We start from the raw sequence: 24690 nt of genomic DNA, 5'->3' as shown, positions 1-24690 counted from the left end.
TGCTTATCTTGACCACCCTTCAAGGTTGACCCAGACTTACGGCTCTGCCTATAAGAAGGCCCCTGATCTACATTCGAATCTGACATCAAAATCTACTACAACGCCTCCAACGCCGCTAGATCAACTTGCTGACCGCCTCAGCCTGATATTCAAGCCTCAACACAAAGCAGAAACCTGTCATCGTGACGATGCCCTAGAGTTGGGGCCGCACAAAGTCACCCGTTTCAAGCTCACCTCAGCGTCGACTGCGCCGCTTCGCCATGGCTCCCACGACAACATCGTCCATCAAGGACTTTCTGGAACCTCTCTCGGTGGACCTCGACAAGATCCATTCGCTGTCCCAACGCTTTCTGGTGGCCTTTGAGAAGCTTGCGTCAGATTCGCAGAACCAGTTTCTGCCTACGCCCATCTCGGATGCCATTCTACGGCCAGAGGCTGAGAGGAGCCAAGGATGGTGAGAGCTCTGATGTTTCTCTGGCAGTCTTTGTATGAACCGGACTCTTGGCTGACGTAGAATGTCACTAGCCACCTAGCCATAGACATGTCAGTGACTGAGATGAGATATGGTTGCTTGTGCTTACGGCTAACCTGGAAATAGAGGCGGTACAAATTTGAGAGTTGGCTTCGTCGAGCTCGGGACGTCTTCTCCGTCAGACAACACAGCCGGTCATGCCGTCAATGGATCGGCCACTCACACCGGATCGCACAGATATGTGAAGCGTCTACTAGAACGGTCGTGGCCCATCGACGAGCACCTCAAGAACGAGAACCCCGACAGCCTCTTCCTCTGGATTGGCAAATGCATCGCCGAGGTGGTCCACGATGGCTGTAAGACGTTGCGTCTGCCGCTCGACCAGGCCATGCCGCTGGGTGTGACGTTTAGCTTCCCCATGGTGCAGCACTCTCTGTCCGAGGCCACGCTCATGTCCATGGGCAAGGGATTCGCCATCTCTGCTGACTTGGATCTTGGTGACCGCCTCACCGACGGATATAACCGTGCAAAACCGCCGGAGCTGCCGCCCATCCGCGTCGAGGCCATCGCCAACGACTCGGTGTCGACACTTGTCTCGTTCATCTTCAACTTTGACGAGGCTGTGAACCGACGAGCCTCGATGGGCCTGATCCTCGGAACGGGCTGCAACGCCACCATCCCTCTCAAAGTGAGCCAACTGCACCCGAGCAAACGCCCGCGAAGCGTTGTGACCCGGCCGGAGGAGCGAGCAGAGGACGTCAAGATCGCCATCAACACCGAGTGGAGCATCAACGGCACGGCGCCTCCCCTGCACGAGGTGGGCTTGGTGAGTGTATGGGACAAGGTGCTCGACTCGCAGAACGAGCTGCCCGGGTTCCAGCCGCTCGAGTATATGACGGCGGGGAGGTACTTGGGCGAGCTCGGGCGCATCATGCTGGTCGACTACATGACGAAGCGCCTGGGGATCGCGGCGGAGACGCTGCCCGCGAGGCTGCTGCGGCGACACGGTCTCACAACCACGTTCCTGAGTCACTTCAAGCCGCTCCGGCCGTCGGTCCTGCTCGCCGGCCTGCGGGAGGAATTCCCCGAGTCATCGGGCTCGCCGCCATTCACGTGGACCGAAGAGCTGGCCAGCGCCCTCTACCAGATCGCCAAGGCCATAGAAGTCCGCGCAGCCGGCATAGTGGCGGCCGCGACGTTGGCGCTGCTGACGCTGGCAGGGGAAGTTCCAGCAGAGGGCTCCGATGTCCTGCAGCAGGATCACGAACTGGGAGTCGGTTACACGGGCGGATGCATCGTGCACTTCCAGGACTACCTCGAGGACTGCCAGGAGTTTCTGGGCCAGCTGGTGAGGAAACGGTTCAACGGGCAGAAGGCGGTTCGAGTAGTACTGAGCCCGTGTCACGACGGCGGTGTTACGGGAGCCGGTATTCTCGTGGCGGCTGCGTCGTCGTCGTCGAGCAAGATGATAGACAAGTAGAAGGTTGGTTGGGATTTGTTGGGTTACATATCCATTGCATACATGGAGCAACGAACGGGTTTGGTTTGGTTTGGGGGGGCAGCCGGTCTGCTCCGGTACTGTAATTAACAAGGGGGGCACATGATCGCCATGAGCATCCATCCATCCCACATGGGGGTCTTGTTCTTTTTTATGATAACGTGGGTGTGATTGTGAGACATGGAGGGGGGGAAACCGGTGAAAGAGGAGGAGGGGGAAAGAGACAAGAGGAAGAGGCAAGCATTGTTTTTGGTTGTGTATTTGTCAATTGCTCGCTTATAGAAACAAAGACGGTCGATTCTCGCGAGTCGAGGCTTATCCAAGTTATGCCTTCAAGAGGCTTGAACTAACTCGTCATTAGTTCAACTGTCAAATGTCTCTGGAAGCGCTATCAATAGCCAGCACAGTCAGACTTATACACCATCACTGAAGTAGTTCGAGTCACTCGCCGACAAGACACGGCAGGTTTGCTAATCCTTGAACACTTATAAGCCTAGGTCTTTCCCCCCGATGGTCGCGCCGAACCCGCCGCGGGCTTTGCGGGGCTAAATCTAACTGCAAGTGCGGGCTGCCTGCAAGTGCGCAAGTGCAAGTGCAAGCCTCCCACTCCCACCCCGGGAAAAGTCTGCGATCACGACAACGGCGAGTGACTCCACCCAAGCCCAACACCCTTACTAAACCTGTTTTCTCTTTTCATTTCCTTTTTCTACTCTCTTCTTCTTCCTTTTTTTTCTATACTTGTTTTTAAACTAATTTGATCACCCAATTGCACGTGGTCTTATCATGAGTCCGTCTCACAAGAGCTCCGTCCCGGGCACGGCTCCCCTATCGGATGCGGGCCGCTTCCCCGTGCCGGTGCCGGTCCCCGCGCGCGGCCGGGCCAACAGCGACAACGACGATGACCAAGACGACGAGGTTGTTGATCCAAGCGAATTTCAGGCTCTCTCGAGGTCATTGACCACGGGAGGTCATTTTCTACAGCCAGAGTCTATGGAGAGTGCTATGCTGAGGCCTAACCCTAACCCTGTAATTCACCGTGAAGATGGGGAGGCGTTTTACACGGATGACGAGGAGGATGAAGAGGAAGAGGAAGATGGGGATGTACCTCATGAAGAATCACCCCTTATACATCGACGTCACTCAATTACAGGTCGATCTATAGCGTCAATCGCAACCAATGGAACAACAGCCTCGTCACCCTTTCTCAACGGCACATCGACAACACGGTTCTGGTTCATCTTCTCGCAGATCCTAGCAGCCTACTTCATATCCTGCTTCGACGGCACAATCATGGCGTCCTCACACCCGGTGATCACGTCCTACTTTGGCGCTTCCAACTCTGCCTCGTGGCTCTCGACCGCGTTCCTGCTCACCTCGTCGGCCTTCCAGCCGCTGCTGGGCCGTCTCTCGGATGCCGTGGGTCGCAAGCCGTTGTTTGTTGGGTGTCTGGGTGTTTTTGCTGTTGCTACTACTTGGTGCGCGCTTGCGGGGAGCATTGAGAGCTTCATTGTTGGTAGGGCGTTTTGCGGTCTTGGTGCTGGAGGTGTCATGACACTGGGCAGTATCATTGTGAGCGACCTCGTGCCCATTGAGTGAGTAAACCCCCAATACGCACATGCTCCTCTATCTCTAACATCTTCTCCAGAGACCGAGGTGCCTATCAGTCCTACATCAACATGAACTACGGCGTCGGCTCAGCCCTAGGCGCCGCAACAGGAGGCGCCATGGCCGACTACTTTGGCTGGCGATGGGAGTTTGGCGTCCAGGTTCCCCCGCTGCTTCTGTGCATGGTGGTCGCCTGGGTCGCCATCCCAGATGACCTAGGCATCGAGGGAGAAAGGAAGGGTGTGTGGCAGGCTCTCAAGGAGTTTGATGCGAAGGGATCTCTGCTTCTGACGACGTCTATTACGTTTGTTATTCTGGGATTGGTGAGTTCTCCTTTTCTATGAGATGAGTTTCTACTAATACAATTGATGATAGAACCTTGGAGGCAACGTTCTACCATGTAAGTGCCGACTCTACATAACTCCACCAAAGGCTTACTCAACTGACACATCCTAGGGTCTCACCCCTTTGTCATTGCCTCGCTCGTTATCTTCGCCGTCGTCTTCCCGACCTTCCTCTGGGTAGAATCATGGGTTCACAAGCCCATTATGCCTCTGTACCTCATCCGCCACGCCCCCAGAGCAAACCTCATCTTCTCCAATGTTATCGCAGCGCTGCTCGCCAACTCGATCCTGTTCAACATGTAAGAAGCCCCTATATACATCACTATCTCTGCTAATATCCTCTAGTCCTCTTTACTTCCAGGCCGTCCTCCTTACCAGCGCAACCTCATCTGGCCTTCGTCTTATCATCCCGACCGTTGCGTCCTCCTTTACGGGCACCCTTGTCGGCTTCGCTGTAACCTGGACCGGCCGCCTTAAGTGGCCCGTCGTGAGCGGCACCATCTGCATCCTCATCGGAACCATCGGCCTATCAGCCCTGCGTCGGGACCTCCCCTCCCCCGTCTACCTCCTCATCCTTCTCCCCTCGTCCATCGGCCAGGGTTTCCAGTTCCCCGGTACCTTCATGGCCATCCTCGCCGCATCTGCCCAGACTGAGCAGGCCGTTGTAACAAGCACGCTCATGTTGTGGCGCAGCCTGGGCATGGTACTCGGTGTTGCGAGCAGTAGTCTGGTCGTCCAGAACGCCCTGCTGCACTACCTCAACGTCTTTGTCCAGGGTGACGAGCGCGAAGACGTGATACGCCGCGTGAGGGCTTCGGTGGAGGAGGTTTTGAAGCTGGAGCCTCACTACCGCGAGCAGGTTGTCAAGAGTTACGAGGCAGCGTTGCGGCTGACCTTTGTCTGCTGTACTTTCTTTGCCTTGCTCTCGGTGCTCTTGGTTCTCCCCATCAAGCTTCCCCGACTTGGTGTGAGAAAGCACAGATCTAGATAGCCTTGAACTGGAAGGAAATCAATATATCAAAAGTTGTGAAAGAGAGGGAACGAAACAGAATGTATGGCAGAAGAATACCACCAGCGAGTGGTTCAGATTGTTAGCATTAGACTCAAGCGATACCAGCCTTGATTGACCCCTATTTATACACCGTAAATGTCCCTTAATGAACCCCATTGACTCCGTTTGTCATCAGCCCGTCCAGCTCCTCCTTGGCCTTCCTGTACTCTTCCTGTGCTTCTCTCTCTCGTCGGCTCACAAAGCCAACCTCTTCACGCAATGCATTCAGTCGTCGCTCGATAGCCACATCCTCTGAAATGGCCAGGGTCTTGAAACCAGCTAGTGCAGACCGAGCCTTCTCTAGAGCATCGGCTGCGCCGCCCATCTTGTCGCGCAGCATCTTTTGCCGCTTCTGGTAACCTCCAAGATGAAGTGACAGCTTCTTTTCCAGCTTGGCACCCTGCTCGGCTGATGCCATGATAGAATCTTGAACAGACTGAAAACGTTAGTATCATGTCTTGGGGGTTAGGCTGTTAGACAAGACTTACATCAAATGCCGCCTTCATCGCCACCCCTTGCTCTTCCTCGTCGTCGTTGTAACATCCCAAGCCCAGGAGCAGCGAGCTGCTTGCACGAGCTTCGAACGCACTCTGGATATCTTCAAGGCTAGGAAGGGGCTTTGTCTCCGACATGATTAAGAGGCGAGCTTCGGCAAGGGCATCATCGTCAATATGTTGTAATGCTCGGGGCGCACCGTTGACCTGACCACCTGGAAGGGGGTATCTCATGGCATCGTTAGCCATAAGCATGGCTGACTCCTTGGCGATGAGTGACTGAGCTTCGTTGGTGATACGGCTTGCCTTCTTCACCAGATCGGTAAAATTGACCCGAACCGGCCGAGGCAGGTTCTTCTGCATGACCTGAGTGCGTCTTCGGAACTCGAGAGCCTCCTCCGCTTCTCGCCTCTCCCGTTCTCGACGGTCTCGCTCTGCGGCATCCTCCTCGGTCATCTCATCAACCTGCATAGCTTCCTTCTGTTCGTCCGGAATATCAAACTCCCACTCCGTATCTTTGGGCTTGGGAAGTGATGCAAGACCCGACTTCAGCTGACTGCGTAGAGCCACTTCCCTCATCCTGATGTCTCGGGGAGTAGCGGAAGCCATCGACATGCCGTCATCTTGGTTCAGAGCGAGCGTGTCCCGTGGTGTCCGTAATGGGGTCTGTCCTGGTCGACGAGGCGTCGCACCAACACCATCGGGTCCTCTTAGAGGTGTGGCTAGGGGGTTTGGTGTTGAGATTGTCTGCTTTCGGGGGGTAATTCCATCAAAGCCGGTTGACGAAGCACCTTCATGCAGAGGTGTGTTCTCGCCGCCCAGGAGGGCTGACTTGGTTTCGTTAAGCGCTCGGATATTTCGAATCTCATTGGCGATGTGATCTTCTTGCTCAGGCGCCTTGGGTGTTCGAATAGGGGCGTTCGAGTTAAGGGTCGAATATGTGTTGACAAGTCCTCGCGTCGCATCGTTCTCGCTTTCTCGCGCCCTCAAGTTGGCAGCCTCGCCCATCTTTCCCATCTTGACAATATCTTCTAACTCTCCCTCGCTGACCTGAGGAGACGGCAGAACCAGCGCGCGACGCTTGCTGCTCTGCTCAGCCTCTCGAATCTTTTGAAGTTGACCAGCCTTCAAGGCGGCTTTGTATGACTCTGATGACCCGTCCTTATCGTTCTTCCTCCGTTTTCTGTCCTTGTCGTCATCGTCATCGCCCTTGCGCTTGTTGGCCAGTTGCTGCTTTCGAGGGTCGAAGGCTGCACGCTGGGCCTCGTTCATTGCCATCTCTTCTGAGGTATCATAGAAACCAGACAGGGCCTTCCTTTCAAAGGGGATATCGGCGTTGTAATCCATCTCACCCTTCTTCCGAGTCGTCACCTTGATGTTGATACCGGCCGTCTTGAGCTCTCGCCTCTTTTGCAAGGCTGCCAGGCGGCGAGACTCCTCTTGCTGACGCTCTCGCGCCTTTCTCTTGGCCTTTTTACCCTGGGTGTTCGCCAGGCGGGCACGAGCCTCGCTCAACATCTCCTTCTCATCTTCGTCGAGATCGATCGTGTCGGGTCGTGCGGGTTTCGTTTCGGGGTCGGGATCCAACTCGCCGGGACGCAGTCGTCGCACATCATCGGCGCTTGGCGCTTGGGTCTCGCCTCCTTCCGGGCCCATCAACCCAAGACTAGATGACTCTCGCGCTTCGGCTTCATCGAGGAGCTTCTGGTATCGTTCGAGACACTGGTTGGCAGTTCGACCGACGATGGGAGCGATGGTGCGCCACTGTGTGGGCATAATCTTGGCAAGATGCAGCAGCTTCTCATCTTCGTCCTTGCTCCATTCGATCTTCTTGATGCTGGGATCGAGCCACTCGTTCCAACGGGCCTTGCACTGCTTGGGCGTCTTGCGCGCAAGCAGCGACGAGACACGTGCCCATTGGTTGAGGCCATACTTGGACACGGAGGCCTTGAGGATTTCATCCTCGATATTGGTCCACACGCCTCCCTTGACGACGGGCATGATGGCGGTGTTTGGTGAAGTCGCGTCGTGTGAGGTTGAATGCGATGGAGCCTTGAGCAAGCTGCGAAACACGCTTTCATGAAAATATCCTTGCGGCGCGCATTGAAAGCTGAGTCATCAATGCGAAGCTTGTAATTGGTGGTGTCGGAGACCCACATTTAAACTGTCTTGCATGCTGTGGAAGGTGATGATGAGGCTGCCTGAGATGGAAGGTAAAAGGAAGAGAATATGCATTGCTTACCTAGATAACCTTGGGTAAGCTATTAGGATTATATCGCGAAACTCGTTGGGTCTATTTGATTTGTTCTACTCAGCTCTTTCGAGTTTCCCAAAGCCGTCGTTGTCAACAACGGAGCTCAAGACCAGCTGCAATTCGTACATCACGGCTTTGTCGTCAAATAAGCTCCGAGAACAGGCATTATAACTCTTGACTATTGGCTTTCGCTCTATCTTCGATCCATCAGCCGTCATGCTGATTCAACTTGGCAAATAATTACCCGCAAAGGCATCATCTCAAGCTGCCGCGTCAAATCAGCAACTTCAACAATGCACCCCAAAACATGCTGTCATAGAAAACAACGATCCACTCCTCTTTCTCGTGGCATTTTAACCGGATCCGATCCGACCCAATGCCGCGTGCCTGATCCCTTCCCTTCATCTTGCGGACTTTGCGGAGGAGCCCGGCGTGACGGAACCCCCCAAAGTCCGACGCATCCCACCCGGCACCCAAAGCTGTAGCTTATCAGACAAGATCTTAGCTGCATGATTCAGAGGGGGGGATGGAGTGCGTCATTCATCCATCAAGAGTTGCTAGCTGCGTGCCTGACGATGCCGTTATGGAGCTGACGATGGCGACAGGAGAAGGCGATTAGCCAGGGCAGGCTGACGAGAGAAAGATGAAACGTGGTCTGAAAATGCCTTTTTCGCTGTTCCTCAGTGACTGGAGCCATGGCATTCATTCATTCCATCCATCTGCGTTGTCCAGCTCTGGATGGTTGGTTTGGTTAGTTAGAGCTACCGGTACCTTAGCGAGATGCCCCGGCCGACTCCACACCATCCATTAGCCATTCGACTTATCATGGATCCCATCCCATGGATCTTGCCCATTATTAATCCTCTTGTTGCTGTTCTCGAGTTTCCCCTCGTCACTCTTGTCTCATCCTACAGGAGCACAACCAAACTTTCGCTGCTTCTGAGACAAGGGGGCGCGGATAGCTCGGCGCAACTACAACAGCTTCAAAACTATCCCGTGCCAAACTTGCTTGGCCATGCCCCAGCACCTACCTTGATCGATACTGGGCTTGATAAAGCCGACTTTAGCTGCCCTCAACTGTCGCGGACCTGCGACTCCAGCCTCGAACCGAATACTGCGCTTCTATACAAGATTGCGCGACGACCATGACGAGGGCCAAGGATCCCGCGGGGGACGCGACCACCGATGCGACCGAGACAACTCGTCTGCTTGCGACCAGCAGCATAGAAAGTAGAGATGGAGAGAGTGTAGTCTCTAGTAGCGGCAGCGGCTGGGATGGCTACAAGGACTTTGAAGGCCTGCCCTGGTGGCGTAGACCGTCGGTACTGAGCCCCGGCGCGAACCGCCTGTCGCGAAAACCCTCTTTTATCTGACCGACCTCGTAGGTCTTTTGGCTACTCGGCCCATATGTCATCTTTACCCTCGCCTTTGGAGGTGTTGTAATTCCAAAGCTCAACTTGTATGTAAGCTTCTCTCCTTGTCGCGATCAAGTTGCTTACCGCGTGTAAGAATCCTCGACCTTGTTTGTAGGCAATATTTCGCCGACAAGCAGACCCATGATCCAGACTTTACCTTGAATCCCGCCTTGCTTGCAGACCCTCAGCGCAAGTTTGGGAGCGACAACCCCGAGTGCAAGATTCCTGAGGTTCAGAAGAATGTCGCCACGTTCATGTTAATCATGAGTCTCTTGACAGGCTCTCTCAGCGCTATCGTCGTTCCGCGCATCGGTCACTTGTCAGATCGCTATGGTAGGGGTCGTCTCATGGCTTTTGCCTCGGTGGGAGGAGTCCTTGCCGAGCTAATCACCGTCCTCGCGGCCCAATATCCTGAGGTTGTCAGCTATCGGTGGATGATCCTCGGCAGCGTCTTTGACGGTTTGACAGGTTCGTTCACCGCAGGAAGCATCATGTGCTACTCTTACACGAGTGATTGCACACCACCTTCCAACCGGGCCGTCGCTCTGGGGCTTATCCAAGGCTGTCTCTTTGCTGGACTTGCCTTTGGCCCTCTGCTGGCGGGCTTCTTTATCAAGTGGACGGGCACTTCTGTCTACCTCTTCTACGTTGTGCTCGGATGTCATACGGCGTTTGCCCTCTTTATATGGCTCGTCGTGCCCGAGTCTCTCTCCAAGAGGAAGCAGCTGGCAGCTCGTGAGAAGTGGCAAAAGGAGCAGGAACTGCGAGTGCAAACCTCGGGATCCTGGCTTCACACCATCCGAACTGCCAACCCATTTGCGCCCCTAAGGGTCCTTTGGCCTAGGGGTCCGGGGACATCCCCTGCTCTTCGGCGCAACTTGGTGGCTCTCGCGGCTGACGATGCCATCATGATCGGAGCTCCCATTTCTGCTGGGGCCGTCATCATCTTGTATTCTGAGCTGAGCTTTGACTGGGGCAACCTGGAAAGCTCCCTGTTCATATCGGCCCTGTCCATGGTCAGGGTCTTTATCCTCATGGGTCTACTCCCCCTCATCAACTACTTCGGGCGTATTCGTCCAGCGGCTCGACTTCGTCGCGAGTCTGGAGTAGCTGCGGTGGAGAGGAACTCGGGTGCTGACAACCTGGATGTGTGGCTGCTCCGTATCGCTCTCATGTCAGATGTTCTGGGAACAGTGGGATATGTTCTCTCCCGCTCGGAAGAATTCTTTGTGACCAGCGGCATGGTCACAGCCTTAGGTGGGCTGGGAAGTGCTACAAGTCAGGCTATCATCAGCAAGCATGTTCCCTCAGAGAGGGTAGGCCAGCTGCTCGGAGCCATTGGCATGCTGCACGCTCTGGCGAGAGTGTTTGGCCCGGTTTTATTCAACGGTCTTTATGCTGCGACAGTGGGTTTCTTCCCTAAGGCCATCTTTGTCTTGCTGGCAAGTATCTTTGGAATTGGCCTATTGGCGAGCTTTCTCGTCAGGCCCCATGGTAAGTCCATATTCTCTTGCAGTTCCTTCATGAGCGAGAACTGACAAATTCCAGTTGTATGGCACGACGAGCCAGAGGAGGAGAGGGAACCACTCAACCCTGGAACTTTCGATACGGCTGCTGAGCAGGTTCCTATCGATGAAGATCAGGTTAGGTTCCAGTAACTAAGTTATCTTTTCTTAATACATACGATATATCACCTATACTTTACTGTGTGTTTGGAGCTGCTGGTTTCGCATTGATACCTTTTGGCGGAACTGGGGTGATATTGGGATACAAGGAGTCGCAAGAACACGACGTAATGTATTACATATTGAATACAAGTAAATGAAGCCATCACAGTATCTACCCAAGGTGTAGCAACCTCTTGTTGGCTGTCGTGTTAGCCAACTGGTCCAAAGATGTGGGGCTCATTCTCCTACCGGGGAAACGGCGAGATGACCTCATAAACACTTTTCTATGTAACTTCACTCACTCACAGCAACCAACCAGCCACACCGAGACCTGACGAATCCACTGCATCAATTGAACTATCCGATAACGGGTGAATTCGTATCATTTCGCGCCCGACCACAAGCCTTTCCATTGGAGCATGCTCGCATCTAGGGTGAGGACGGCAGCTCGGTCATTCACAACTGTCAGCTCTGTGAGAAGCATCATGACAAAAACCGGGAGAGCCATCAAATTTGGCCCGTTCGAGGTGACAAACCAGGTAAGTCGAATCTGTATACTCGCTCAGCTATGCTCTGAGACCTCTTCTCTGCGTTGAATGGGCTCAATGACCTTGGCTCACCCGAATCTGGAGTGCCTGATCTGACAACGCCAGGTCTTCTTCACAACACCACATTCCTTCGCCTTGGTCAATCTCAAGCCCCTCATACCGGGTCATGTCCTAGTCTGCCCGCACTCACCACACAAGCGCCTGACAGACCTCACGCCCGCCGAGACAGCCGACCTCTTCACGACAGTGCAGCTCATTCAACGGCTCCTCGCGCGTGCCTACTTCCCCTCACCGGAGCCGGAGGCCGGCAGCTTCTCAGTCGCGGTGCAGGACGGCGCCGACGCGGGACAGACAGTGCCCCATGTTCACGTCCACGTTGTGCCCCGGACCCCGGGCGATATGGGTGCCCCAGATGCCGTCTACGTGAAGATGGCCGGCGAGGAGGGTAACATAGGTGGCGCGCTGTGGGACCGCGAGATGGAAAGGCCCAAGCCTGGGGGCGGTCTGAAGAGGGTGGATGATGAAGATAGAAAGCCTAGGACTGAGGAGGCCATGGTGGAGGAGGCAGAGCGGTATAAGGCGATCCTGAAGGAGATGGGCGTTGAATGATGGTGTATAGAGTGCATTGGTATCGCGTCAATCATAGAGCATGGAGTTATAGAGAATTCGCCATCTACAGCCACACGCAAGACATCTCCGAGGGCCATTTCCCAAGGCTTGGCCAACGGCAACCCCAGTGCTAGGCTTATCTGGGTCGCGAATCGGAACTTTGGATCAAGGTTGGCAAGGTTCGCCTATCAAGTGATGTTGCATTAGGGCTGAGGATGCCCGGCACAACAAGCTGGGCTTGAGCGTTGTACCTTGCTCGGAATCGAGTAGCATGGAACGATGGTTTGGCATGGGTAAAGACCGAAAGTCCTGCCTTGGCGACTAAGGCCTAGCAATAGATAAGGGTAGCAGATGTGAGACATGACCACAAGAGTGAAGAGACGTTCACGGGCTTGTAACTCAGCGTCAGAGTAAAATAAGAGTTAGCTGTGGTTATGTAGAGGTTCTGGTATATCTTAGATTGTTTGTTTAGAATGCAATTGGTAACTGTCTTGGAGTAAACTGAACAGTCGTTGATGGGATTTACCAACCAAGGTCTGAGAAACAGATGTGCCACATGTACGCTTCATGCCAACTAATACGGCGCGAACTTGGATTTTGGAATTCTTTTTGAAGCACACAGCAGAACAGATGCTCTATCTTCTGACTTGTTGGTGCACTTGGTCTGAGCCATCCCATCTCCCGTTGTCCGCGGGGCCATGGACCCAAGGTCTAGGTTAGCCTGGTGCTCTATCTGGCCCGAGACCGTAGTGCTCTCTAGCCACGGGCCTAGAATGCCAATCCATCATCTGCCACCTGCGCACGAGACCATGGTCATTAACCTTTGAGCACGGCTTATCAAGCTTTCACGACATCTCTCTAGAGTTAGTTCGATATGCAGGATGCCACCTCTTGGCTCAAGATACGAGGAACAAGTAGGGCAGACGACTCCCCTCGCCCTGACTGGCGGCGTATAGCCGGATTCGTCCTTCTTCCCAAAGGAGGGGTTTACCATGCCTTGATTGGCTCGCAAAGAGCTAGGCATGGGAAAGAATTGAGACCATTCCGACACCCAACATCAGCCCTAGACAATTGTCTCCTCGATGGTTTCGGGGAGTTCGGGGAGCTTTAAAGTGTTGCATCCGGAGGCGTGATGAAGCCGTTGATGGGCGGTTGAGGTGACATCGTCGAGGTCAAACTGTTGAGTACCTAGGTGAGAGACTATAAGCCAAGGCGTGGCTAGCTCTGATACACACGTGAGCCAGAACATCGTGGTCTTCCAATTTGGCAGATGCCCTCGGATGGGGCGGTGAGCGTATGAAAACGGTGGGTGGTGAAGCTTTTTAGAGAATACGCGGTCTCACGGATCTGTTGCTGTGTCGAGTTTGGCTTGTTTACTTCGGCAATATCATGGATGACCCGCACCAAACACAACACCGCTCCGATCGGAAAGATGCGCCAGTCAAAACTAGTGGCACTATTGGGATTCATGTAACCAGATTGGATCCTCCCTACTTATATAGCCCGCTCCCAGATATCGCCGTCGGGTTGTCGGGTTGTTTTGACGGCATTGGAACCGACTGTTGTTTTTCGTGTGGGATCCAACCCCGCGAAGCACAAGCCAGCTCCAGCTCCGAATTGCGGGGTGCGAGATGAAAGGGGGAGACTGGTCATCTGGCTCACTTGGTAGCGTACGGAGCTACCGGCACGATATGGGATAAAAAGCCGAGGGTGGACGGAGTCCGGAGCCTCAATGACTGTCGAAGAAATTGCTAGACGTAACACGAGTCAAGTTCGGCTCGGAATACCCTCCGGACCTCCTCCGGGAGACCGAGTAAGAAAAAGAGATCGACAAGAGTGCAAAGTGCCGCCGTCGGCAATGACGACATGACGTGAAACAGGGGCTCAAATGCACCTTGTTAACGAAAAGAACCGACCACAGCTTTTCAGCCGCCGCAACGGTCAGCTCAGTCAAGGATGTTGATGCGACTGCAGAGTTGTTCCTTGTCCAAGCCGCATAGCCTTGTTGTGGTGTGTAGTTGAAAAAGGCCCACCATCCATGACAGGGCGGGATCTAACTAGCGCAGACCTATTTAGCCGCTCGATATATACATACCCTAATAATGTACCTTACGAAGGCTGGTTCCAGTTGGTGTGGGCCGAGACAAGTCGATTCGGCGGCTCATGGACAATCTCATGAGGGCACGAGGGCAGTTTTAGGGAGGTCCTTAGCTATGCCATGAGATCTCCCCCGCACTGCGAACGAGAGGGTTGTCGTCGTCAGGAGGCACTCTTGCTTTAATTCTCCGGCAGCTCATCCATCCATCATACGGGCCAGCCTCTGGTGGCGGGATTGCGAAAAAGGCGGTGGACGGCTGCTCGGGTTGGGTGCTGCGCAGCTCGGAGCTGGTGGTTGCGCGCGCTAGCTACCATGGACGCTCATGAGCTAGAGAAAGCTGGTGACTCGGCACGGAGCACCATCGGCGTTGGACCACCTCATGGAGGCGCTGGAAATTGCATGGAACCATGATTGCAGCAGCAGCAGCCGTACGGAGCATGCAGGTCAACAACCGGTGGGTCGCAACACAACACCAACGCATGTTGATCTGCGAGATAAGCCAGCTTGCTTGACTGATTTCCTCCGGTCCTCACCACCCAATCCAACTCGGCTGCCCGAGGAAGGCGCTTGTACCTGTGCTACGACGATTGCCAAGATGGACATGGCGGAAAACGGCCCGGCGCCTCCTTGCTCTGCATACGGAGTAAAAAGACACGCAATTGGTGCTTATGCCGATGGGGAAAATGACAACGGCATGGGAATTGTGGAAAAGGAAAGGGGACGGACGGGAGCAAAGGAAGATGGAGGGAGGGTTGGCACCAACGTTCCGGAAGCCCAGGAAGCCATCTGGATGGATCCTTGGGCAGAACAACCTGGACGGTTGCATGAAGCGAGGTAGCGGGCGGGCGCTGCGCACAGACTCCCACCATCATGAAAGCACGTTGCGACGGCATGCCTTAGTGCTGAATGCTTCCGGTTCTCGGGGCGTGGCTTTCAGGGTCGTGGTTCCATTCCTTCTGTGCTGGGCAACCGCCACTCGTCCGTATCTCATGCGTAGGTTGCCTGAGAGGAAACCCATCTGAGACCTCGAGATGCAGTACACGCTGACGTCGTTGAGCCGCATCCGTGAGCATCGTATCTTATCTCGTTATCAGTGGCGACATGTGATTCTACCAGTGACGGAGCTTCACCGGCACTTCAGAGGACCGTGGCCTGCCATCAGGGTCCTGACTGGTTGTGGGTTTGTTGGGCTGCAGGGGACGATCTTGGTGGTCTGGATTAATACGGTACTCTCTGCATGTCAAAGCAAGAGTCAAAAAGGTCAGAGAGCGAAGAGGGGAGCAAGAGGAGGGTGGTCCGCTGCGGTTACGGGTACGGGGCATTTTCGCCGGAGATGGAGGGAGAAGCCGGCTGTTGGGCATCGGTTTGCTTGCGTGGCGCATCGAGGCCAAGCCAAGACTTGAGTCGTTGCATAGTGCCTAGAGTTGTTGTTACGAGATTGTTCGAATGAGCAGCGGAATAGCGAGGCCCGGCCATCGGCTCCGACATCTGGACGCCTGCAAAGACTGCTTAACGAGAATTTTTAACATCCAAGGTGGCGGGTCGTCAGCGCGAGCAGGTTTTACAGCCGGCCAATCAGAGACTCACTGGGATTTCAGATACCGGATACAGACATACACTAACAGGTGGATCCAAACGTGCACAAGCCAAAAAGAGAGGACACGGACCACTATCGGTGGACCCAATCACAAGCTTCAATTCGCCAGCTGCATGCAGAATCCGGGCAGGTTCGGTCTGTTGCGTCTGCTTCTCCGCCAGACCCAGGTTCCAGGTTCCCCAGCCAAGCACCACACCACAAGATACCAGCCGTATCCCCATCAAACTATTGCGGTTCCGTCTAGGGATGGCTTCATTCACTTCCACTACGGGACAGCTTGTCCTACTGACCACCATGCCGACAGCCCGACAACCGTTTCGCGATGGTCCGGCGAGAAGCCCAAGAGCGCACTTGTCCAACGTCACGCGACACGTCTGAGGGGTTGTTGGTCCGGATTGGAAGTGGACGTGACTCAGATCAGCGAGCAAACGTCGTTTCCATTACATCCATCCATTCCTCGAGACGATAAGGACCAGGGACTCTCAAGGAACCAACGGCACACGCCTGCCACTGAAACCAATTTGCTCACAACTGCTCTGCTACATACACGTCCTGGGCTGTCAACTAACTCCCCGAACTGAACACGCACAGCGATCAACACGCCAAAACGTCTGGGCCCCGCCAGAGCTGGCTGTCGGCGTGGAGCTGCCCTGTCTCACTCCCGTCACCCACCCTGGCCGCACCCGGGGTGTCGTCGAACCTTCTCTTGCTTCTTTCTCGGCTTTCTCCTCTGGCCCTTGCTTGGACCTGACGCAGGCAGTATGCATCTCGAAGAAACAGCCTGCTCGGTTTTGCTCATGGCCCCACTTGCTGCAAACGAAGCTTCCATGTTACCTTGTCTGAACGGGCCTTATCGGTCGCTTCTTTCTGAGCTTGAACTGACAGGCGGCGGTCTCGGTCTCCACCAAAGAGCCTTCGCCGCACTTACACGGCTCCTCCTGGCCATGGATGGTTCAAATATCTGCTCTCCCACCCTCTTCTCTGTGACTGTCTTATTGTGCTGCACACTGCTCGCTCACTTCCAAAGCAGCCTCTCCATCTTCGCCTTCCTTCCAGTCGTCTTTCCTAGGCTGTGATTGCTTCAAGTTCTGCTGATTTCTTGTGAAACTCGCTCCTCGCTCTCCCAAACGAAACCTCCCTCCCGGTTACCTCGAGAAACACCACGACAACTCCACATTCCCGCCGCACAGCAACCAGACATACATCCTCGCTCGAGCCAAAGCTTTGCTTTCCACCTGTTACATACCTCATCTGCTTGACGCTTGGCTTTAAATATCACGGGATCCTTGTGTTTGGTGTTGTTTGGTTCTTTGTTGCTCCTTGTCTGCTTCCCGGTTGAGCCAGCAGCCATGGGTGTCTTCCAGCTGACCGGTTCTCGCGACCCGGATGCATTCCCTGCCATGCAACTCTTTCTCCTCGGTGAGTCGATTGCTCTTATCCTGGGTTTCTCAAACTTGCGAGAGAGTTGCTAACAGTTACTGTCCAGCAATTGTCCGATTGGCAGAACCCATTGCCTTGACATCCATCTTTCCCTACGCCTGGGCTCTTGTCAAGGACTTTCAGATTGGCGACGAATCCCAAGCCTCGGTCTACTCAGGAATCCTCATCTCAGCCTTCTCTCTCGCCGAGGCTGCCATGGGAATGTACTGGGGTGCTCTCTCTGACCGAATAGGGCGCAAGCCTGTGCTTATCATCGGGTCTGGGGGTACTATCATTTCGATGTTGACCGTAGGACTCGCATCAAACTTCTGGGTTGCTCTGTTTGGACGGTGCCTGGGTGGTTTGCTCAACGGGTACGTTGATTCTTTGAAGCCATTGAGAGCGCTCACTGACGTGAAACTAGTAACATCGGTGTTATCCAAACAATGGTAGGCGAGCTTATTAGAAAGCGAGAGCATGAGCGTAAGTTTACTCCCCGTCACGACATTATCTCTGAGGCCGTGAAACGATGGTGAGAGCGAAGGTGTGGTGTTTTCAGCCTGAGGCCTCAAGTGACTTTAAGAGCCACATGATACCCCCAAGATGCCTCTTTCACGCATGAGTCTCGCATGGACTAATAGCAATGATACAGCTCGCGCATTCTCCATTATGCCCTTCGTATGGAGTATCGGTACTATTATCGGTCCTTCGATAGGAGGACTGTTTGCGAACCCCCACCAGTCGTGGCCCGAGACGTTCCCCACCGGCAGCCTGTTCCAGCGATTCCCATATCTGCTCCCCAACCTCATCTGCTCCGGACTGCTTCTCGTGAGCATTGTGCTAGGTTTCTTCCTTCTTGTGGAAACCCACCCTGATATGCAGCCCAAGCCCGTCCAGCCTGCTGAGCCTGAAAACGATGTCACAGAGGAGACTGCTCTGATCCCCACTACGGATGCCCAGCCCGAGACATATGGTGCTATCGAGACCCCCAGCGAGGATTGGGACCCCCTGCTTGTCGAGGATGAGAAGGAGGTGCCCGTGTCCTCTTTCAAGGTCTGGAACCGCCGTGTTGTTGGTTTCATCGTCGCCTTGTCCATCTTCACCTACCACTCCATGACGTTTGATCATCTCTTGCCCATCTTTTTCGAAGAGAAGCGCGCAGTTGCCATCGAAATGCTCCACTCTGCCTCCATCTTCCCATTCTACTCTCCCGGCGGCCTGGGACTGACTCTTCGCAACGTGGGCATGATCTTGGCTGTGGATGGCGGCATCGCCCTGTGCATCCAGCTCTTCATCTTCCCCTGGGCGGCTAACAAGTTTGGCACCTACCGCCTGTTCATCGCCGTCACTATTCTCCACCCCATCGCCTATATGCTAATGCCGATGCTTCTTCTCGTCCCTGAGGCTCTCGTCTACCCTGCCATCTACTGTTGCCTCATCGTCCGCAACATTCTCTCCATCATCCTCTACCCCCTCCTCATGATCCTCATCAAGGAGGCCACTCCCGCCCCTAGCGCCCTGGGTAAGGTCAACGGACTTGCTGCTAGTGCCGGCGCAGCCTGCCGAATGATCGCTCCTCCCATCGCCGGCTACCTCTGGAGCTTGGGCAGCAAGTTTGACTGCTCTGCCCTTGCCTGGTATGGAAGTGCCATTGCTGCTGTTTTCGGAGCCATCCAGTGTTTCTATGTTCCCCGTCAGAAGAACGAGGAGCCTACCGAGGAGACTCCCTCTGTGCCTCACAAACAGAACACGACTGTCACTGTCACCGAGGTTGAGTTTTACGACTCGGAGTGAAGAGCGGATGATGATTGCTCGTGACTGGACTCATTTGGTGGTCGACATGAACCGATGACACACTTATACCAACTCCGAGATTGCTCAACTTGCGCAAGCAAGTATTGTTTTTGCCATTTTTTTTTTCAAGCGACACGTATGGCGTCGTGGCTTTCGGTTTTCTTTCACGTCTCAAAAAAGCAAAAAAGCTCTAGACGGTCAGGTTTATTTTGTTTTCCCCTTTTTGTCGGATATCCCCTGGGTATAGATAGGTTGGCAGCGTTGTGTTTGGGCGGGCTGGATCTGTGGGCGTTTTGAGATGGACTATAAAAAAAGTATTTCGACATTCGGATGTCTTGGGGTCTAGAAAAAGGGCGGCTATTAGAAAAAGGTACTATTTATGACGGTTTACTTAGGTTGTTTTGGGAATAGAGATCAATATCAGAGTTAATCACAGTTGTTGTGGCCCAAGTCTCATCGTAAGTGGTTGGGAGCGAGACAACTCCAAATGTCTTGAGTTAAATTGTCTAAATTACGCCCTTAAAATGATTCTGATTTTCTAGAAACTAGTTAAACCTTTGGAACGAGTTTGCTAACTCATACAATATGCAGACTATTCCATCTGGTCTGGAGTTCCGATATTTCGGTCAATGCCCAATAAGATTTTCGCCACCCACAGAAAGTTGGAGAAGGCTCAATTTTTAGCACCATCAACGTAACCACCAATGACACGAACAAACCACCAAGGGGAAGGAAGATAACATCGCATCACACACAAAAGATGAAGATTGAGGAGATCACAGAAAAGATGGACGAGTCCCTCAAGGTCTCGGAGCCCACGCCGGACTCCGAGGCCACTAAACCTCAGCTCCCGCCCGCACACACCATCGCCAGCGGCAAGACGGTTGATGAGGTTTGGGAGGATCTCAACAAGTCGCCGCTGTTCATGACGGACCTGGACGCTGCTGAGGGGGAAAATGACGATATTGCTGCCCTGCAGGCTCTTGCATATGAGGGCACGCCGCTGGAGAACGGAGTCGACTTCAAGGAGCGTGGCAACGAGTGCTTCAAGGTGCGAGGGTACGTCGACGCAAAGGAGTTTTACGGAAAGGGTATCGCTATCCTGGCTGGAGAGGAGCGCAAGCGCGCAAGAGGAGAGGTGACCAAGAACCCTGACGGAGAGGAGGACTCTGAGGAGGAGATCGCCAAGCAGAAGAGCACCCTTGAGACGCTCTACGTCAACCGCGCAGCATGCCACCTTGCAGTCAAGAACTACCGCAGCTGCTGGCTCGACTGCGCTGCCGCTCTGCGTCTTAACCCTCGCAACCTCAAGGCCTACTACCGCAGCGCCCGTGCCCTTCTCGCCGTGGATCGCATCGAGGAGGCCGACGATGTGTGCGCCCGCGGCCTCTCCCTCGACGAGTCCAACGCCTCCCTCCGCGGGGTAGCTGACGACATCATCAAGCGCGCCAAGGAGATTGACGCCCGCCGCAAGAAGGAAGCCGAGCGCGTCGCAAAGGAGAAGCGCCGCGAGATGCTCGTCAAGGCGGCCCTCCGAGCCCGCAACATCCCCACCCGCACGACTTCGCAGCCGCCCGAGATGGAAGATGCGGGGATAGCACTGGTCCCGGACCCGGACGACCCTCGCAGCGCGCTGGCGTTCCCGACCGTGTTCCTGTACCCGCTGGACCTCGAGTCGGACTTTGTCAAGGCGTTTGAAGAGACGCACACGCTGGAGGACCACCTGGGCTATGTCTTCCCGCTGCCGTGGGACAAGGAGGGCAAGTACACGCTGCAGGGCGTCGAGGCCTTTGTCGAGACCCGCGAGGGAGGTCTCCTCAAGATGGGCAAGAGGGTGTCGCTGCTGAAGCTTCTGGGAACGGGCAAGGTCGAGGTCGTGGATGAGGTTGTGAGGATCTTTGTCGTGCCCAAGGACAAGGCGGAGTCGTGGGCCAAGGAGCATAAGGCCAAGAGGGCGGCCGAGAAGGGCGAGGCGAGCTAGATCTGGGCGATAGATTAAAGAAAAGTACATGTGTTTATGACTTGAAGATGAAAAAGATCAACTACAAAAGAAGAGTTGCGATTGCTAAATTAACCAGTCCATGTGTAAGTTATATGCATCTGCAGTATCCAAGCATTCAAAGACAAGAACCAAACTTTTCCTAAAAACACCTGCCCGAGCTAGTCCATTCTATTCGCTATTGGTCATATATCCCAAGCTCTCCATTACGATGATAGTCCTCTCAACGCCGACAAGTGCAAATCAGAGAGATGTCGCCCGCTGTCTCTTGCTTCGATGCTCATCCCTGAGCGCAGAGTCTCTGTGTACCGATCTGAGCGATCCCATAGCAGGGGACTCCTGGTCCCGCTTGCACAGGTTGAGGAGCAGCATGGCGGCGTCTTGCTGCGAGTTGTCGGTTCTGGGTTGTAGCTCGACCTTTTCTTCTCTCTGCCTGGCGGGGCTACCCTCGGGGGTGGAGGCTGGAACTACAGAGCACATGCTCAGGTTGGGACTAGCACTGTCTCTGTAGCTGTAGTTGTAGTCCCAATCCTCGTGTTCGAGTCGTCGCTTGGAGCCCCAGGACGAAGTGGAAAGGTTAGACCGGTGCAGCAAGGGCGGGATACGCGGCACGGCACTCAGCCACGGATGAGGGGACGCATAGTCTGTCTGCGGGCTCGAGTGGTTGATCGGAGCCCAGCTCGAGTTTGGGTGTGATGCCACCATGTATGTAAGAGGTCCCGACCCGGTGCTCGACGCAGAGTTAGGGGCCGACATGAAGTGGTGGTCGGTATCGTTTTCCGGCACCCACGGAGGGTTGCATACTATGCGCGACGGAAAGCGATGCTTGCGTTCTTCAGGGGCATACATGGTCTGATGGGCGCTGTTATCTCTAGGAAAGCTGGTAGCAGCGCCAAAGACAGGGGCAGCGGCGTTCAAATGCATGCGTCGAGCGATGTCGGCCTCGCGAGCGGCTTCGACAACAATCTGCGAGTCGATGACCATCCGGCCAAACCCTTGCGAGTCGCGAGGGACACAATCCGAGGGGAACGATGGGCCAAAGATGGGGATGAGAGCTCCGGCGACCTCATAGCAGAATGTCGCGCAGACGGCTCTGGCGCACTGATACGGCATCCAGTAGCCTTCCACAAAAGTCAGCGCCATCAACACCTCCTCACCAGCGAGAACATACCTTGAGCAGCTATGGAGCCACCTGTAATACTGTGCGTGATCTCCTTGAGACCCTGGTTGAGACCCAGCATTTTGGCTGGTATCGTCTAGATCTCGTTAGCCCATGCTGCGAGAGCGTTGTGGCATCAGGATGCTGACCTTTCCATATCGACAACACTTGAAAAAGGGAGTCATGCGTACAAGGCCGACGTTGTAATCCCACATCACAGCATACTCGGTGTCCTGGCCAGGGAGAGTGAATTCGTATCGAAAGACTGGATCGTTAGCAGCCAACATCAATGCCCATCTCGAGTAACATACCTTCGAAGCTCTCTCGTCCCGTCTTCTCAAAGAAGTCCTTCTTGCCGCTGTTGTAAGGGATGTGAAGGCAATTCTGTTGGATGCCCCCGAGGGGCTTGACTCTGAACTTGCGCATCTCTCGGAGAGACAGCTCGTCGAGGTTGTTCTCGAAAGGGGGGTAGTTGACCTGGCCTCGCAGCTTCGACTTGGCTAGGCCCCCAGAGTCCTTGGACACTCGGATAGGAGGCATTATCGAACGATTCAGCGCCGAGTTCGAGGTGTCCGTGGCAGCAGAAAACGTCGGAGACGGGGGCGTAGGACTTGGGCGGAAGGAAAGGGGGCCATCCTGGCCGGGAGGGGCTGGGTTGAGGAGAGTCTTGAGTGAGAGCATAATGGAAGCCAGCCAAGTTTGTCAGATTTCCCAGAAGCCGCGATTCGAGAGGCAAAGAAGAGGTCCGCAGCATGCAAGAGACAAGGGACTGGTCGTAGAAGGGTGGATGAACCCAGGTGGTTTGGAGGGTACGGCGGGCAGCGGCCGTGATATACCTACTTCCGGTCTGCAGGGAAGGACAGACAAGTCGCAACGCAACAACTAGTGGAAACTCCTCGCCTCAAGTCACTCCTCAGCTTGACAAACACGCGCCGCTGAGAGAGCGTAGTCTCGCGCCTGACAGACACCTAGCTTGCTGCGCTGAGATGACGATGAACAAGGAACCCTGGGTCGGTCAGGCTCAGCAACTCAGGGCGCCTGCGTGAAAGGCATCTGCAACTCCAAAAAGTCGGTCACGGCCCCGTTCCCCGGTCAAGATTTCTTTGTTCTGGACGTGAGGCTCAACCTCTCAGGGGAGAGGGCTCCGTTTACCAACTTCCACCGCCTTGTCTACTAGGCAAAGCCACCAAGTGATAGATGACGAGGCCGTCAAAGGGGGCAAGGCAACGCCGAGCGACTGAAAGAGAGAGGGCTCAAGTTGGAGCCTTGGTGACAAAAGCAATGACGAGGGTTCAAGAGGGTTGGTTTGATGGCCAGAGACGCGGTCTGTCCCACTGTTGAGGTTTCTCCCAGTCGCTTCCGAGAGCTGCGCGTGAATCCCCAGAGTCCCGCTTTATCAAACAGCTCCCCCCATATGCTTCCAGGCCGTCTTCTCCGCATAAACATCAGAGACCAGAGAAACTGCGGCAGGGGGTGCAGAACTGGGGGTGGTTGGCTCAGCCCTCACGCCCTGCTATTCGTTACACTCCCGCAATGTATCTCTGGAGCCGAACCTCGCAGAGGGTCGTCCGGCCGTCCTGAACACCGTGCCGTCTCAATAAGCCATCTCGACAGCTCGCCTCCCTCCCAAGACGGACGTGATGCCCACGGAGTCGGCGGGAACAGCAAATAAAGCCCAGAAGCGCAAATATGGGTGACCCCAGACCGCAAACTAGCTGTTTCGCCCTGTTTGAGCCCGCCCCACGAGGTTTTGGCAAAACTGAAGCGCCGACGGCTGCCTGCATACCACATCGTCCAGGACCCTCTACCCCAGTCCGTTTTCTGAAGCCTGTGCAACAAAGAATGACGGTCCTGCTGCCACTGAGAAGCCCGCCTTAATCTCAACACTCCCCCCGACCTTGCTCGAGTCGCCCCACGTGTCCGTATGACAACTGACAGCTACGAAGGGCACTTCTTTGCTGAGACAGGCTGGTGATTGACGTTGCCGAAGACCCTATCAGATCCTTCTCCCAACGCAGCCAGTCGCAGCATGACTTGGCTCCGGTTTGTTATGACCGGACCGCGCTACCCAACAGGTTGCCGCCCCCTGTGCAAAAGGGCTGTGCATAGCCGTTGCATCCTACACCGGTAGACTTTTGTCTGGTGAGGTTCGATGAGTCTTCCAGAAGTCGGTTTGCTGGCTTCTCCCTAAGGAGCTCCCTGGGAGAGACTGAAAGGAGGCCTGTCATGTTGCCGGCCCTTGATACCCACACGAGCTGTTAGGAGTACAGGCACAAGAAAAAATGTCCGAGGGAACACAAGTCCATGCCCGATACGCCCGCCCCTCAGCTCCTGGGGATTGCTAGGCCCGCGCGGCCAAGTCAGTAGGTCTATGGTGCCCAAGGTCGCCATGTTGCATGCTTCTTGGGCAATCATCTCGCCAAGCCGCCCTCTGTTGCGAGCTGCTGCAGTAGGCTGCATCATCAGTCATGAAGGCGTCAGGTAGGGCCTGCCCAGCAAGGAGCCTTCGGTCGCCCCAATTGCCTCGATCAGTTCGCAATGGCATCCAGCTCGACCGACATTGTTCGAGTCAGTGACCCCTGGCAGAAATGTCAATACTGGCTCTGGCGAAATGGATCATATCTGATGCGACCAACCGACGGCTCGGGCAGCGACACAGCTCCGGGT

The 24690-nt window shown here is 54.8% G+C and overlaps 8 protein-coding genes across 8 annotated transcripts; 6 read left to right on the top strand and 2 right to left on the bottom strand.

Annotated features, from left to right (window-relative positions):
- Positions 1 to 260: 260 nt before the first annotated feature.
- Positions 261 to 1952, top strand: NCS57_00262000 (Phosphotransferase; the record flags this gene model as incomplete). The annotated part of the gene is made up of 3 exons (XM_053052646.1): positions 261 to 454; positions 526 to 543; positions 599 to 1952. The coding sequence occupies 3 exons, from the start codon at positions 261 to 263 to the stop codon at positions 1950 to 1952; spliced, it is 1566 nt and encodes a 521-aa protein (XP_052917892.1).
- Positions 1953 to 2753: 801 nt separating this feature from the next.
- NCS57_00261900 (uncharacterized protein) lies at positions 2754 to 4910 on the top strand (the record flags this gene model as incomplete). The annotated part of the gene is made up of 5 exons (XM_053052645.1): positions 2754 to 3562; positions 3616 to 3898; positions 3951 to 3975; positions 4032 to 4218; positions 4265 to 4910. The coding sequence occupies 5 exons, from the start codon at positions 2754 to 2756 to the stop codon at positions 4908 to 4910; spliced, it is 1950 nt and encodes a 649-aa protein (XP_052917891.1).
- A 163-nt stretch (positions 4911 to 5073) lies between these two features.
- NCS57_00261800 (Pre-mRNA-splicing factor cef-1) lies at positions 5074 to 7465 on the bottom strand (the record flags this gene model as incomplete). Its single annotated transcript, XM_053052644.1, has 2 exons — positions 5074 to 5406; positions 5459 to 7465. 2 exons carry the CDS (start codon positions 7463 to 7465, stop codon positions 5074 to 5076), a joined length of 2340 nt encoding a protein of 779 aa, XP_052917890.1.
- Positions 7466 to 8863: 1398 nt separating this feature from the next.
- Positions 8864 to 10791, top strand: NCS57_00261700 (MFS domain-containing protein; the record flags this gene model as incomplete). Its single annotated transcript, XM_053052643.1, has 4 exons — positions 8864 to 9040; positions 9104 to 9177; positions 9228 to 10627; positions 10682 to 10791. The coding sequence occupies 4 exons, from the start codon at positions 8864 to 8866 to the stop codon at positions 10789 to 10791; spliced, it is 1761 nt and encodes a 586-aa protein (XP_052917889.1).
- A 428-nt stretch (positions 10792 to 11219) lies between these two features.
- Positions 11220 to 11957, top strand: NCS57_00261600 (HIT domain-containing protein; the record flags this gene model as incomplete). The annotated part of the gene is made up of 2 exons (XM_053052642.1): positions 11220 to 11339; positions 11454 to 11957. 2 exons carry the CDS (start codon positions 11220 to 11222, stop codon positions 11955 to 11957), a joined length of 624 nt encoding a protein of 207 aa, XP_052917888.1.
- Positions 11958 to 17001: 5044 nt separating this feature from the next.
- On the top strand, positions 17002 to 18865 carry NCS57_00261500 (uncharacterized protein; the record flags this gene model as incomplete). The annotated part of the gene is made up of 4 exons (XM_053052641.1): positions 17002 to 17071; positions 17139 to 17445; positions 17496 to 17554; positions 17724 to 18865. The coding sequence occupies 4 exons, from the start codon at positions 17002 to 17004 to the stop codon at positions 18863 to 18865; spliced, it is 1578 nt and encodes a 525-aa protein (XP_052917887.1).
- Positions 18866 to 19574: 709 nt separating this feature from the next.
- NCS57_00261400 (Wheel domain-containing protein) lies at positions 19575 to 20846 on the top strand (the record flags this gene model as incomplete). The annotated part of the gene is made up of 1 exon (XM_053052640.1): positions 19575 to 20846. Exon 1 carries the CDS (start codon positions 19626 to 19628, stop codon positions 20844 to 20846), a length of 1221 nt encoding a protein of 406 aa, XP_052917886.1. The 5' UTR covers positions 19575 to 19625.
- A 261-nt stretch (positions 20847 to 21107) lies between these two features.
- NCS57_00261300 (HTH APSES-type domain-containing protein) lies at positions 21108 to 22704 on the bottom strand (the record flags this gene model as incomplete). The annotated part of the gene is made up of 4 exons (XM_053052639.1): positions 21108 to 21985; positions 22036 to 22120; positions 22173 to 22288; positions 22335 to 22704. The coding sequence occupies 4 exons, from the start codon at positions 22702 to 22704 to the stop codon at positions 21108 to 21110; spliced, it is 1449 nt and encodes a 482-aa protein (XP_052917885.1).
- Positions 22705 to 24690: the final 1986 nt, after the last annotated feature.

Source organism: Fusarium keratoplasticum, chromosome 2 (genome assembly GCF_025433545.1).
Source record: "Fusarium keratoplasticum isolate Fu6.1 chromosome 2, whole genome shotgun sequence".
In the NCBI taxonomy this organism is placed as follows: Eukaryota; Fungi; Ascomycota; class Sordariomycetes; order Hypocreales; family Nectriaceae; genus Fusarium; species Fusarium keratoplasticum.
The sequence above is the reverse complement of the archived record's forward strand: the minus strand, read 5'-3'. Positions and strand labels throughout refer to the sequence as shown.